Source organism: Lepidochelys kempii, chromosome 15 (genome assembly GCF_965140285.1).
Source record: "Lepidochelys kempii isolate rLepKem1 chromosome 15, rLepKem1.hap1, whole genome shotgun sequence".
NCBI lineage: Eukaryota > Metazoa > Chordata > Testudines > Cheloniidae > Lepidochelys > Lepidochelys kempii.
In genome coordinates, this window is record NC_136394.1 from 9,439,704 (window position 1) to 9,453,434 (window position 13,731).

The window sequence follows — 13,731 nt, forward strand, 5'->3', positions numbered from 1 at the left end:
GCCGGGAGCGGTTTGAGCGCGAGCCGGGCGGACTCCGCGGCTGCTGCTGCTGCTGCTCCGCGCGCCCCGGAGGCGCGGCCCGGCCCGGCCCCATGGAGCCTGCAGCCCCCAAGCCGCCGCCGGCCGGCCGGAGCAGGAACCTGCCATGGTAGGGGAGGCGCCGCGCCTGGGATCGGGCCCCTCCGGCTGCATGCGGCAGCGGGGATCCAGCCCCCGCAGCCACCGGCCTGGGGTCCGTGGGGCGGCTGAGACCAGCCCCCCGCCGCATGCAGGAGCGGGCCTGGGGTGTGCGGGGATCGGGGCCCTCCGCTCCCCCCCAGCTGCGGGGGGGGAGCCAGCCCCACCCCCCCGCCGCATGCAGGAGCGGGCCTGGGGTGTGCGGGGATCGGGGCCCTCCGCTCCCCCCCAGCTGCGGGGGGGGAGCCAGCCCCACCCCCCCGCCGCATGCAGGAGCGGGCCTGGGGTGTGCGGGGATCGGGGCCCTCCGCTCCCCCCCAGCTGCGGGGGGGGAGCCAGCCCCACCCCCCCGCCGCATGCAGGAGCGGGCCTGGGGTGTGCGGGGATCGGGGCCCTCCGCTCCCCCCCAGCTGCGGGGGGGAGCCAGCCCCACCCCCCCGCCGCATGCAGGAGCGGGCCTGGGGTGTGCGGGGATCGGGGCCCTCCGCTCCCCCCCAGCTGCGGGGGGGGAGCCAGCCCCACCCCCCCGCCGCATGCAGGAGCGGGCCTGGGAGATGTGGGGCAGCTGTCCTCTCGGCGGTGTCTGCACGGAGGGCATCGCTCAAAGCCAGCACGCTTCTCCCTCTTGCCCCTGGCTGGAGGCAGCAGCTCTGTAATGGAGCCTTGCATGGGGTGAGCCACAGGGAAGCAGCAGTTCCTGAGGTCAGAATAACTTTTGCTCCCTGCAAGGGGTTGTGCAGTGTCACGAGCCTCTCTCCCCGGAGTGCAGGGTTGTAAGGCCTCTTGCAGGGGTCAGTGGGGCTGGGAAGCTGAGCGTGCCCCCCTCCCCCTTTGTCAAAACCCACTCCCTGTGCCCTACGCTCAGCGTCCAGCTGAGAGAGCCATTCCTTCCCGAGGGGCGGGAAGAGGAGATGCTGGGGAAGCAGAATCGATCTCAGGCACTTAGTTTGTCTAAGTTGGGACCAGCTGGTTTGCTCGCCTGGTCTGAGCTGGAGTAGCCTGCCCTCTCCATGGACCTCATCTGGGAGATCACTTGGGTAAATCAACAATAAAGTCTTCTATGGCTTCAAATGCCATTTTTCTCCTGGCATGGGAAATGGATTTCTGTATCGGGGGCAATTTGTCCAAAGCCAGTACCCTTGGGATCCATAGAAATAAGGCTACCCTGCTTTGGTGGCTCCCTAGTTCTGCATTCACTCGGCCTGGTCCACTCTAAGCTCAATACAAAACATTTGTTTAAAAAAAATAATAAAGCAGGGTGTCCTACCAGTCCTGTACTCGGCCACACAAGAACACACCTTACCTGCTCTTTTGGGGTGGGACCATACTGCAACTCCCAGCTCAAGCTGCCTCCAGCATCTCCTCTGCCCACCTCCAATCAATCCCCTGTAAAGGCCAGTGTGAAGACCTAGAACTTGCATAGTATCTTGCAGTTAAAAGCATGGGATTGGATCTAGTCCCTAAACTTGTGTGCTTCTTGCAGCATCTATAAAGTGATGTCACTGCAACTGGTTTATGCAAGGGTTTTTCTAAATGTATAGGGCAAGACAAACCTTTGGAGTATTTAAAGATACTGTAGATGCCAAAAGAGTCACTTGGCTTCCAAACTTAAGAGGGAACTGCAGCAGTAATCCTACTTAAAAAGTCCTCAGCTGGGATGAGGTGGTGCTTGGACTGGGCTCTGTGTGTTAGGATTCAGCTGGGGTTTGGATTTGATAATGCCAGAGCCTACCCCTTCCAGGATTTGGAAAGAAAAATTACAAGCTTAGCTCTTTTTGTGAAGTTTTTTGCCATCTTAGACTAGATTCAGAAAACAGACCCCTCTGAACTGTAACCGGAACCAGGGGACTAGGTTTTGATGTCAGCACACCGTTCCAAATACAGAGTAGACTGAAGGTGAGTGTTAATCTAGCCTTGTGGGTTGTTGTCCAGCACTGGGAAGGGAACAAAGAGAAATTTCATGCCTGGAACACCTGGTTTCAACACTTGTGAAATGCCTGAAGTTTCAGCTCTTCATCTGCATTTATATTAAAATATCTTTATCTCTAGGGTGGAAAAATATCGTCCTCAGACACTGAGTGACCTAATTTCTCATCAGGACATTCTGAGCACCAGTGAGTATTTAATACTGCCACCATTTTTCATCTGAACTTCTCTATGCCCTTTGCAGACATGAGTTCCCGTGATATCTTTGAGGTAGACAACTATAATTCCCATTTTACAGATAATGCAGCTGAGGCAAAGGTGGTATGATTTGCCTGGGGTCACTGACAAAGTCAGTGGTAGAGTTGGTAGTTGAACCCAGGAGTCCTGGCTCCACATTACGTGCCAGCCGCTAGATAATGCAGCTTCTCTTTCGCTGTGGAAACAAACATCTTTATAATTGGTGGCAAGCTTACAGAAGCCTGTTAAATCGAATCACATCCGATCAGTGATGTGTTGCCATTATTTTAACATGGGTCTCTCCTAATAAACCCTTTTTGGGCATGCATGAACCTTTTTAGGGGAAATGCTTTGATTCTTTTATATGGGAGGGGACCTAGATGCTATAATGAGCCGTACGAAATTGCAGAGAGAGGTGGAAGGTGTCACAGTTGCTTAGAATTAACCTGTTAAGGGGGTCCTCATTGCACCCTTTACTGGATGCCCTTCTGCCTCCTGTTGTATCCTTATCAGCCTTTCAGCATAACTGTTGTAAACTAACATGCCTCTTCCTGGAGAGTCTATCCAGCTCTACAGTCTTGAGTTCCATGCAGTTTGTTTTTTGTCATCATCCTTTCTTCTTGGTGCTAGGGGCCACTGATCCATTACAGTGAGTACCTCAGCCTGCTTGGGGGAAGAACTAGACCTGTCTGTCAACTGGCAGTTGGGGAATGCCCTGAAATTCCCCCTGATTTTATCTGCCTCCCCAGCAAGGAGCAGCTTGGCCAGACCACCCAGCTGCAGAGCTTTCCTGAGGAACACGCCCATCTTCCCCCCTTCAGATTTCTGGCTCACATGACTGCTAATTAATTTCTCTCTTATACCCAGCCACATCCTAGGGCTGTGTTTTTGCTCCTGGGGAGATTGTCCCCTCAGCTCTTTTTCCCCTCTGCGGTGTTTATAGTCGCTGCTGCCCTGGCAGGTTTCCGGAAGTGAGCTAGGCGGAGAAGAGGCAAAAGGCAAGGCCTGTGGGTCCTGCTTCACTCCTCTCATCGAGAGCTGTGGTGGGGAGCTTGGCCAGCTGTGTGGGCAGAGCACAGTTTTCCCCCCTCACAGCCCAGTCCGGCTGGGGCCGTCTCAGCCCCCTGTCCCAGGAAGGAAAAGAGGCCGTCGGGATTGGTATAGCCAGCTTCGGGGCCAAGCGGCTCGATGAGAGGGAGAGCAGCCTTGCGGTGGAAGAACAAACAAGCAGGAAGGGGCCTCTTTGCCGCACCATTTACTACATTCTAGCTCCTTTGGCCTCCGTTTTAGGAGGCCTGAGGGTTCCCCTGTGTGCACCAGTCACTACAGAGGCGAACGCAGTCGCCTTCCCTGCTGGTGCGGGACTCAGCACTTTGAACTGGGGGAGATTTTTTTTTTTAAACAGGAAGGAATGGTGGTCTCACTAGACAGGCCCTTTGCGGGCAGCCACGCCCAGGCTGGTGTCACCTCAGCCCCCTCCCCTGGGCAGGGAAGCTCTCGGGTGGCATCAGCCCCACAACAAAAATAAATAATAATAAAATGACATGTCATCTGACCCCCTCCACCTGCTGTCACAGGCAGTGTGACCTGGCGGATGGTAGGGGGAGTATTGGCCTCTCGGCCTCAAAATGTCAGAGCCTACCTCCCTGTCACGGAGAGCAGGACACCAGTCTGTTTCTTACAGGTAATAGGGGCCTTTGGCATTGAATCTGGCGCTTGGGCAGATCTATTCCCAACTCTCTTCATGTTCGCGTGGGAGATCCTGGGAAGCTCAGACTAGTTAGAGTCCTCAAACCAGTAGATTGACAGTCCTGGCTCTGGCTGGATGCTGAGGAGAGTAGTACAGGTCATGTGGCAAGCTGAAGGGGTCCTGATACCACTTTGCAAGTGGCAGCTGGAACAAACCTCGGGCATAGGTGCTGGAACTAGGGGAGCGTGGAGTGCTGCTGCACCTCCTAGCTTGAAGTGGTTTCCATTATCTACGGGGTTTACAGTTTGGGTCAATGGCTCTTAGCTCTCCTCCTATAAAAATTGTTCCAGCACGCCTGACTTCATGTGCCAAGGGGAGGTCAGTAGCTGCTCTCTCTTGCCTGAGAGCAACTCCAAGATTTATGTGACAGTGGTTGGATTAAGCAAACTGGACTTTCCAGCCAGAAATATCCTTGCTCGTTTTTAAGTCAGGTTGGTGGGCTGGTGACTGACCACTTTGTATGTGGAAACAGCAGCAAAGCACCCTGTGGCCTCCACGTGTGTCAAGACCCCAGCTGTGAGGTAGTGAATGGCATATTTAAAGCTGGACAATGTCTCTCGCCTTTCCCACCACTTTGGGAGAGCAGCAGTGGGACTGTTTGTCTTTCTGGCTGAGGAGGCGATGGCTTTTAGGTCTGATTACCCTAGCGTGGGACCTTCCTCTGTCTCTGCCTCACAGAGGAGGGCTGCTGTTGCCAAATCCAATCCCCCAACCAGCACCAGACAGGTTAAAAAGGGATCCTTGGAGGAAGTGATGATCAGTTGGGTCCTAGTAAGATGTCGACAAATGAAGCTTGCTTAAGTAGGTGAAGTCCATTGTTTAAGGCCATGGGAGTGCTCTCAGATGAGACCCAGTACTGTATTTAGAATTCAGACCGGGAGTCCTCACGACTGTGTCAGTATTCATTCCCAAAGCGAATTCAAGAACTATTCTTCCTTCTGTCAATTATCAAACACCTGTCTGCGAGGGGCATGGACAATCTCAGGGCAGAGAAGTCTCCTCTCTTGTATTGAGAGCTGCAAGGTGACTAAATGGCCATCAGTGCATACTTTCACCAAATACTACGTATCGGTCATCTGTTCATTAGCCAATACCTTTTTTTTTTTTTTTTGGCAGACGTTGTCTCCACGCCTCAGTGCCCAGGGGAAGGGCACTGAGGCGTGGAGACAACTATCTGTTTAGATGATCCTGTTTCCCCCCTCCCCGCCCCCAGAGCCATGCTGCATGAAAGCCCCGTTGTAATGAAGCTGGGGACCTTAGTATGGTGAAGAATAGGGACATTTATTTTCACTCTACCTGAAAATCTCCTTTCTTTGAGTAATAGGATCCACAGATCCAGCACACCCTGGAGACAAATGGTCATCCAGAACAGAGATGGAAATTGACACCCAAAGATTCAGGTTTATTTCATTAGGGGAGGTTATCCCCATGCTCTGCAGTACGAGAAATTGTTGTGCTTTTTGATCAATATTTAACACAATCTGTAATTTAGGAAAGTAGAATGGAATTATCCCAGCTGTGGAAGTCGTTAGCTAGAGCAGTAGCTCTCAACCTTTCCAATCTACTGTACCCCTTTCACAGAATCATAGAATATCAGGGTTGGAAGGATCTCAGGTGGTCATCTAGTCCAACCCCCTGTTCAAAGCAGGACTAATCCCCAACTAAATCATCCCAGCCAGGGCTTTGTCAAGCCGGGCCTTAAAAACTTCTAAGGAAGAAGATTCCACCACCTCCCTAGGTAACCCATTCCAGTGCTGCACCACCCTCCTCGTGAAAAAGTGTTTCCTAATATCCAACCTAAACCTCCCCTGCTACAACTTGAGACCATTCCTTCTTGTTCTGTCATCCGCTACCACTGAGAACAGTCTAGATCCATCCTCTTTGGAACCCCTCTTCAGGTAGTTGAAAGCAGCTATCAAATCCCCCCTCATTCTTCTCTTCCGCAGACTAAACAATCCCAGTTCCCCCAGCCTCTCCTCATAAGTCATGTGTTCCAGTCCCCTAATCATTTTTGTTGCCCTCTGCTGGACGTTTCCCAATTTTTCCACATCCTTCTTGTGGTGTGGGGCCCAAAACTGGACACAGTACTCCAGATCAGGCCTCACCAATGTCGAATAGAGGGGAACGATCACGTCCCTCGATCTGTTGGCAATGCCCCGACTTATACATCCCAAAATGCCATTGGCTTTCTTGGCAACAACGGCACATTGACTCATATCCAGCTTCTCGTACACTGTAACCCCTAGGTCCTTTTCTGCAGAACTGCTGCCGAGCCATGCGGTTCCTAGTCTATAGCGGTGCATGGGATTCTTCCGTCCTAAGTGCAGGACTCTGCACTTGTCCTTGTTGAACCTCATCAGATTTCTTTTGGCCCAATCCTCTAATTTGTCTAGGTCCCTCTGTATCCTATCCCTACCCTCCAGCGTATCTACCACTCCCCCCAGTTTAGTGTCAAGAGTTTGACTTGTTTTGCGTACCCCCATGTTTCACCTCACTTAAACTACTTGCTTACAAAATCAGACATAAAAAATACAAGTGTCACAGCACCCTGTTACCGAAAAATTGCTGACTTTCTCATTTTTACTATAATTATAAAATAAATCAATTGAAATATAACTATTGTACTTCTATAGAGCAGTATAAATGAGTCCTTGTATGAAATATTAGTTTGTACTTACTTCACTAGTGCTTTTTACATAGACGTTTGTAGAACTAGGCAAATATCTAGATGAGTTGATGTACTCCCTGGAAGACCTCTGCGTACCCCCAGCGGTATGTATACCCCTGGTTGAGAACCACTGAGCTAGAGGGAACTTCAGGGTGTGAGGCATTTTCCTACTGCTAATGGCTGCCTGCTTTAGTTCTGCCTCCAAGCTGCAGGCAGGCAGGCTGAAGTACCCATTGTAAGAGATTTGTGGCTCTTTCTACTCAAAGAAAAGAAACTTTCAGGTAAGCACAGATAAGTTTTCCTCCTCTGCACTGTGTGGACACTTAAGATCCTATGGCACTGTTTGTAAGGGCAAGGATATTCTAAGCCACAGTTTCCTCTTCCCACCTCCTCTGTGGCTTCATGAACCCTACATTCCATGGGTGGCTGTCATGCAAGGGGACTCTAGATAGCTGATGAAATGCTTTGGAGCAAAGGGCACACCTCTAAACTAGATTACTGTGTCAAAACCAAGCTGGACTTTTAAGCATTTTTGAGCTGCCCCCCCAAAAAAAAACCTTGTTTCAAATGTGCCCTTCTCAAAATGGTCTAGTGAGCATGTGCTGCACTCTGAAGGCATCTGGCAGTACAGCACAAGTGCTCCTGGAGTTCAGCATGCAGGGGATGCTACAGGTTAGCCCCCTAAATCTAAGAGCAGGAAGACCAACAGCTGCTCACTTAGTATCTAATTAGAAGGGCCTCTTCTTTTCCTCACCCTCTAACCCATCTCTCATCAGTTCAGAAGTTCATCAGCGAAGATCGTCTGCCTCACCTTCTCCTCTATGGACCACCTGGCACTGGCAAGACCTCCACAATTCTGGCCTGTGCTAAACAGCTCTATAAAGACAAGGAATTCAATGCCATGGTTTTAGAGGTAAATCACAATGTCCTGCTGGCCCCGGCGCTCTTGTTCATTTGAAGGTGGTACTTTCCAACTCCCATAACTCTGCTCCCGGTATAGTGAAGGGCTAGCCAGGGTTAGTTAGCATCCTGGAGTGCTGCTTCTCCATAAACAAACACTGCTAAAGATCAGTTTCCCTTTGCCTCTCTAGATATCGAGACCTGCATATACGCTGCAGTCTTAGGCCTGGTGTACCCAAGGAAATTGACCTGGTTTAAGTTAGACCAGTATAAGTCACTGTGTCTTATTTTAGTTTGAGAGGCTTATGTCCATTTAGTTTAAACCTGTCCCAATTATTCTTGTTAACAATAATAGCAACACATAGCTCATATGTAGCACTTTTCATCAGTAGATCTCGGTAAACTTAAGCTGCTCTTCAACCAGAATAAGTGTCCATACAGTGGCTTCCACCAGATTAACTAAATCTAAATCCCCACCGTAGTGTGTCACCAGTGCAACTTTCAGGTGTAGACAAGCTCTTCCTGTGCAAAGATGCATTAATAATGCCATCTCCCTCCCCCTCTCTCTAGCTGAATGCTTCGGATGACAGAGGAATTGATGTTGTCAGAGGACCCATCCTGAGCTTTGCTAGCACAAGGACAATCTTTAAGTAAGTGCCATGACATGTTGGTATCCCTCGCCTCCCAAGAGGTGGTTTCTCCCTTTATCTATGCTTTGCCCCTTTCTCCTCCCTGACCTGCACCAAGTCACAAGGAGTCCACAGAATGTAAAGTATGACATTGAAATACCGCTCTTGGCTTAAAAGGGGATGGTCAGTTTTTGGGGGGAAGCACATGCTTTCTAACCACCTGTTACACACAGTTACAGGGTGGGGTAGGTAGTGACTGGACAGGAGATGTGTGGAAAGTATTGTCTGCATGATAGGGGAGGAGGAAATAAGAGTATTCAGGAAGATAAGTAAGAAAGTTATTGCAGTCTCTGGGGGGTATTGTAACACACAGGGGAGGAGCGTGTCCCCACAGCTCCAGTCTGGTATTCTCTTTTGGGCGCTTTACTATAGGAAGATGGGGGAGAGTGCTGAGATGAGCATCTGGGATGAGAGTGTGGAGGGAACGGACTAAAAGATGAATGGAATCAAGGCCCAACATACTCAGAAGTGGCCCCTGACATGCAGTGCCTTGCTTTTCCGGGGCCCCATCCTGGGCCAGATTATCAGAGATGCTGAACATCAACTCCCAAAGTCACGAGAGCTGCAGGAGCTCAGCAACTCTGGCAGTCAGGCCCTTGGGTGTGTCGAGCTGGGCACCAACACTCAATGGCCACTTCTGGAAATGTCTGTTTATCGGCCGTATGTGGACAGTGCTGCGGAAGGGAGAGAAGATAGAGGATTCTGGGTATGTAAAGGGTACATGAGTCTGGGGTGAAATGGTGTGAATCATTTGGGAGCAATGGCTTGAAATACTGGATGTCAGCCAAAAAAGGGATGGGTATAAGGAGGAGTTAATGCTTTGGTAGGATTGGGTCTCTCCAAGCTCTAAATCTCCCAGGGCCAAGCTTGGCTCAACTCCATGGGCTTCCTCCAGCTCGAGTGCTGAGGCAGGGAACCTGCTGCAGGCAGGAATGACTGAAGCAGCCATCCCCTCTCTTTCCATTAGGAAAGGTTTTAAGCTTGTGATCCTGGATGAAGCAGATGCAATGACCCAGGATGCCCAGAATGCCCTACGGCGAGGTGAGTGGCATTCGGCTTGTGACAGATAAGGGTGCGGTGGTGCGCAGGGTAACTTGTTGAGACAGGGCCCAGCTGTGATTTCATGCAGTTTTGCCTCCCACCCTGAGCAAATTGTCTACTCAGGCTTTTTCCAAGCAAGCGAGTAGTAACGCTGCGCATGGGACACGACAGCGTGTGTAGCAGTGTTGTAGGCAAGGTAGCTGTTGCCTAACACTCCAGTGACTGCATCTCCCATGCTGAAGTGGCGTGTGTGCGTTTGCGTATATCCATCGGTACCATGCTTTGGGATGAAAGGAGCAATATACGTTAACTCCTGAAGGCAGCTGAGAGAGGAGGAATCTGGATGGTATCTTCATGATAACGACATGGGCTCGGTGTTCCAGGTCTTGACCAAAGGGGCCACGCACAGTAAATTCCTGGAACTCCTTCTTTGGAAGGAAGGATAAAGGGCTTGAGTCAAGCCTTCTGGGAGGTGAAACTCTAGCTCCAGGAATTCCAAGCTATTTCATGCTACGTGTGTTCGCTAACTCTCTTCTGACTGCACAAACACAGGCTGGTGCAAGTTCTGATTGGCAGTTCCCTTCCCCTCCTCCCCCCTTTGCAGTGATTGAGAAATTCACCGAGAACACCAGGTTTTGCCTGATCTGTAACTACCTCTCCAAGATCATCCCTGCCTTGCAGTCCAGATGCACAAGGTTCCGGTTTGGCCCCCTGACTCCAGAACTCATGGTCCCCAGACTGCAGCATGTCATTAAGGAAGAGATGTGAGTAAAAAACATTGTTGGGGAAGGGAGGGGAGACAAAACAAAATGGAAATGGAGTTTTGCATCGAGGGAGCATCTGACCTATTCAGCTGCCTCTTGCCTTTGTTCATGCAATCACAGGTGTCCTCACCGCTTTCCATAAATCCTCCCTCCCCAATTTCTCTTGGCTCTCCTAAATCCTCCTCTTACCTCTGGAAGTAACAGCTGGCTTTTTCCTTCTCTCCAGTTTCCTCCACACACTTCTCCCCCTGCAGGGAACTGTAGTTTTCCTCTGTCTCTTCTTTTGTTCCGTTCAAAATCAATTCCCTTCAACCTTTGGCAGCTAGAGATGCCTGCAGGTCCTTGGGGGCTCTGTCTCTGAGCAGGTCCCTTCCTTAAGCTGCTTTGGAGCTTCAAATGCAAATGTAGGGCTGAAAAGTGACTGAAAAGAGGAGAGGCCTCCTGGAGTCCTATTTGTTTGTGGTTTTCCAGAGCAAACTTGCTCAGGTCCCCTCTACTGGTTGTCAGCTGTGTGAACTTGAGCTGGATTTTCTTCTTACCCTCATCCCCACCAATGAAGGTTCTGCAGGGCCAGATTCTGCCCTAATAGCACCTCCACTGACTGTGGGCCTGCCCAGGTGCAACACAGCAAAACCAGGCTCTAATTAGAGCTTAATTACTGTGTTAATAATGGTCAAGGCAGAGGGGAAACCAGCTCACTCCCTCTCTTACAGCTGCGTTGGCTCCTTACTTTTCATACTAAAGATCTGCCTGTGTGCCCACCCAGGGGGTTTGTGCCCTGGGAGAGAAGGGGGTGTCCCTTCAGAGTTCCTTGTCTGAGTATAACTGCTCTTTAAGACAAATGGAACCAGCCATGGTTTGTGGTTAAAACCATGGTGGCATAGCAGAGTTGTGGGCTGGTGTTTAACTTCTGAAGAGCTGGGTAGCAAGTGAAACAAGTCTGAGCTCAACCTAGTCCCAAGTATTGGGTTTTTTTATATGAACCTTTTGACGTGATTGGCCACAGGACTAGCAGGTGTATTGTAGGTGAGGCATGAGTGCCATGTGTGCTGGAAGCTTGTCGCTGGGGCAGATATTGCACACCTGCTTCTAGCCAGTGCTTCTCTTTGGCTCAGCAAATTCACCTCTACTTCACTAGGCCTCTCCCCTGGGAATACCTGCTTTCTGCCTCCAGAGCCTCATGGCTCTTTCCATGCCCTGCATACACCTCTTGGAGTCTGCTGGGCTGACTGAAGGTTGTCTTGCACAGCCCCGCTCCAGGCAATACAGTTGGCAGAGCAGTCCCCATGCTGCCTGCTCACATGGGGATGGACGGTCTGTCAGTCTAATTCGGCCTGAACAAATGATCCTGAGGTGTCAGGATCTGTCGTCTTTGCTCCTGGCAGCCGGGAAGAGGAGTGAAGCAAAGATACCATTTTGCATAGAGACAGAGGGCCCCAAACCTGTCACGGTGCCATGTCCGTACATTGCTTTGTGACATTATTAGGACTGTTCAAATATTGGGGTGTCCCATGGTGGCTGTTCTGTGACTCAGCAATTCTCCAGGGCTCAGGGCCCCTGCTGTGCATCCTGAAATCTGTCTCTTTCAGGGCTGACGTGAGTGAAGATGGGATGAAAGCGCTGGTGACCCTCTCCAGCGGCGACATGCGCAGAGCTCTGAATATTTTGCAGGTACAGTCCTATGTATCCGCATTGCTGATTTCAGAATGGCAACGGTGCCACTTGTGTAATGGCCAGAGGGACGTCTCCTCCCTTGACACGTGCGTGGAATGGTTCACAGGGAGTCAGACCCGTTGGTCACATGCAACATCCTCATCCCCATGGTTAAGGGAGAGATTCAGGAGCTCTTCCTCCACTTACTCAGCATTGCAGATGGTATTTGTAGGCAAGAGTGCACTGCGGGCCTAGGCTTCCCAGCGTGCGCTTCCTTGGCTCGGCTCCAGCCCAGGGTCTCCTTCGAGACTGGCTGCAGCAGGAGAAGCCAGGTAGAGATGGTATTCCAGCCACAGAGCCCGCCAGAACCCTCAGCCCTTCTCCCCACAGCATCCCTGAAGTGCTGCAGTGACTTGTGGGGAACCAGCGCTGGCTGAGGACCATTGGCAAGTGGCTGAGTAATGCTGCAGCAGCAGCAGATGGTATACAGGGAAGGCGGGTGGGGAAGTTAGTCTGTTCGGTTACTGATTGCACAGACTGTCTTTGGAGGGGTGGGAGAGAGACCACGGCAGATTCCTCTTCACTCCTGGTACTGAAGCGACTGTGAAATGGCACCGTGGGTGGGGTTCCATGTCTGCCTCTTAGTGACTGGTTCAGATGACAAGCAGAACGGCTCCCCCAACTACCTTCCTTGCAACTCACCGCAAGCTCAGAGTCCTTCCTTCCTAAAACACGGTCTCTGGGTTCTTACGGGCCCAGTGACACCCGCACAGCCCCCGTTGCCTAGCCTAGATTTATAATGGGTGATATCTGTGCACTTAGAGCAGTTTCTGTTGATGATGCACAAAGGAGAACAGGATCCGGCTTGGTCTTCCATGGTGCATGGGTCCTGCAGGGCTAAGGGGAGGGAAAAGCAGTTCTAGTCACAGAGGGTTCATCCACACGGGGATAAACAACACGTGACTGGCCCGGCTTGGCTGGGCTTGGGCTCTGGGGCTGAAAAATTTCTGCGTAGACACTTGGGTGGAGCCTGAGACCCTGCGAGGGGGAAGGGTCCCAGAGCTTGGGCTCCAGCCTGAGCCTGAAGGTCCACACAGCAGTCTTTAGCCCCACAGGCCAAACCCCAGGAGCCTGAGTCAGCCGTGGCCATGCCGCGGGTCTTTTATCCCCGTGTTGACGTACCCGAAAGGTCCGATGCTGATGCACACCGGCCAGAGCTGCCCTCTAACCTCTCCTCCTCTCCTGGCAGAGCACTACCATGGCCTTTGGGAAGGTGACGGAGGACACTGTGTACACATGCACGGGGCATCCCCTGAAGTCTGACATTGCCAACACTCTCGACTGGATGCTGAACCAGGACTTCACCACTGCCTATAAAAGTATCCTTTTGATCATCCTCCTTACGCCGCCCTGAGGGGCGAGTGAGACGGGCTGTCCGACTAACATGGTGGTGATGGGATGGCATCACGTGGCCTCTTTCACCAATAGCGCTAATGGAAAAGGGAGGCTTTTGCATTATAAGACACTTGGCCACGCAAGTAACTCATGTAAATCTCTATAGCATCCCCAGCTGGTACAATTACATCTCACCTTCTCTCACGGGGAGTGGTGCTTCCCAGTGGGACACTGGTTCCCGGTGATCAGCATTAGTGCCACTCTCCCTGCATGGTGAAGCTCTGGGTGTTGCTGTCCTGTGGGCTGATGTGATCCAGCTCCTTTCATTTCCAGCCCCCCAGCACTGTGCACCGCTGCCAGGGAGCTTAGTGCCTGATCCTGCTCCCACACAGCTGTAGATTCAGAGCTGAGGGCATGCGGCATCACACATGATTGGATCCTATATGTTTGCCAACAAGAGTGCCAGTTGGTATGTTGCTCACCCCACCAAGGATCCAGTAAACGGGGGGGACAGGAATCCCTTGTTTTGGT

The 13,731-nt window shown here is 51.5% G+C and overlaps 1 protein-coding gene across 1 annotated transcript in view; it reads left to right on the top strand.

The window, feature by feature from the left end:
- Positions 1–13,731, top strand: part of RFC5 (replication factor C subunit 5) — an 18,136-nt gene continuing 4,405 nt past the window's right edge. The window contains exons 1-8 of the mRNA XM_073313439.2: positions 1–148; positions 2,227–2,291; positions 7,535–7,671; positions 8,229–8,308; positions 9,315–9,388; positions 9,993–10,152; positions 11,742–11,823; positions 13,055–13,184. Coding sequence (XP_073169540.1) covers positions 93–148; positions 2,227–2,291; positions 7,535–7,671; positions 8,229–8,308; positions 9,315–9,388; positions 9,993–10,152; positions 11,742–11,823; positions 13,055–13,184 — 784 coding nt within the window. The 5' untranslated portion in view covers positions 1–92. The remainder of the gene's footprint in view (positions 149–2,226; positions 2,292–7,534; positions 7,672–8,228; positions 8,309–9,314; positions 9,389–9,992; positions 10,153–11,741; positions 11,824–13,054; positions 13,185–13,731) is intronic.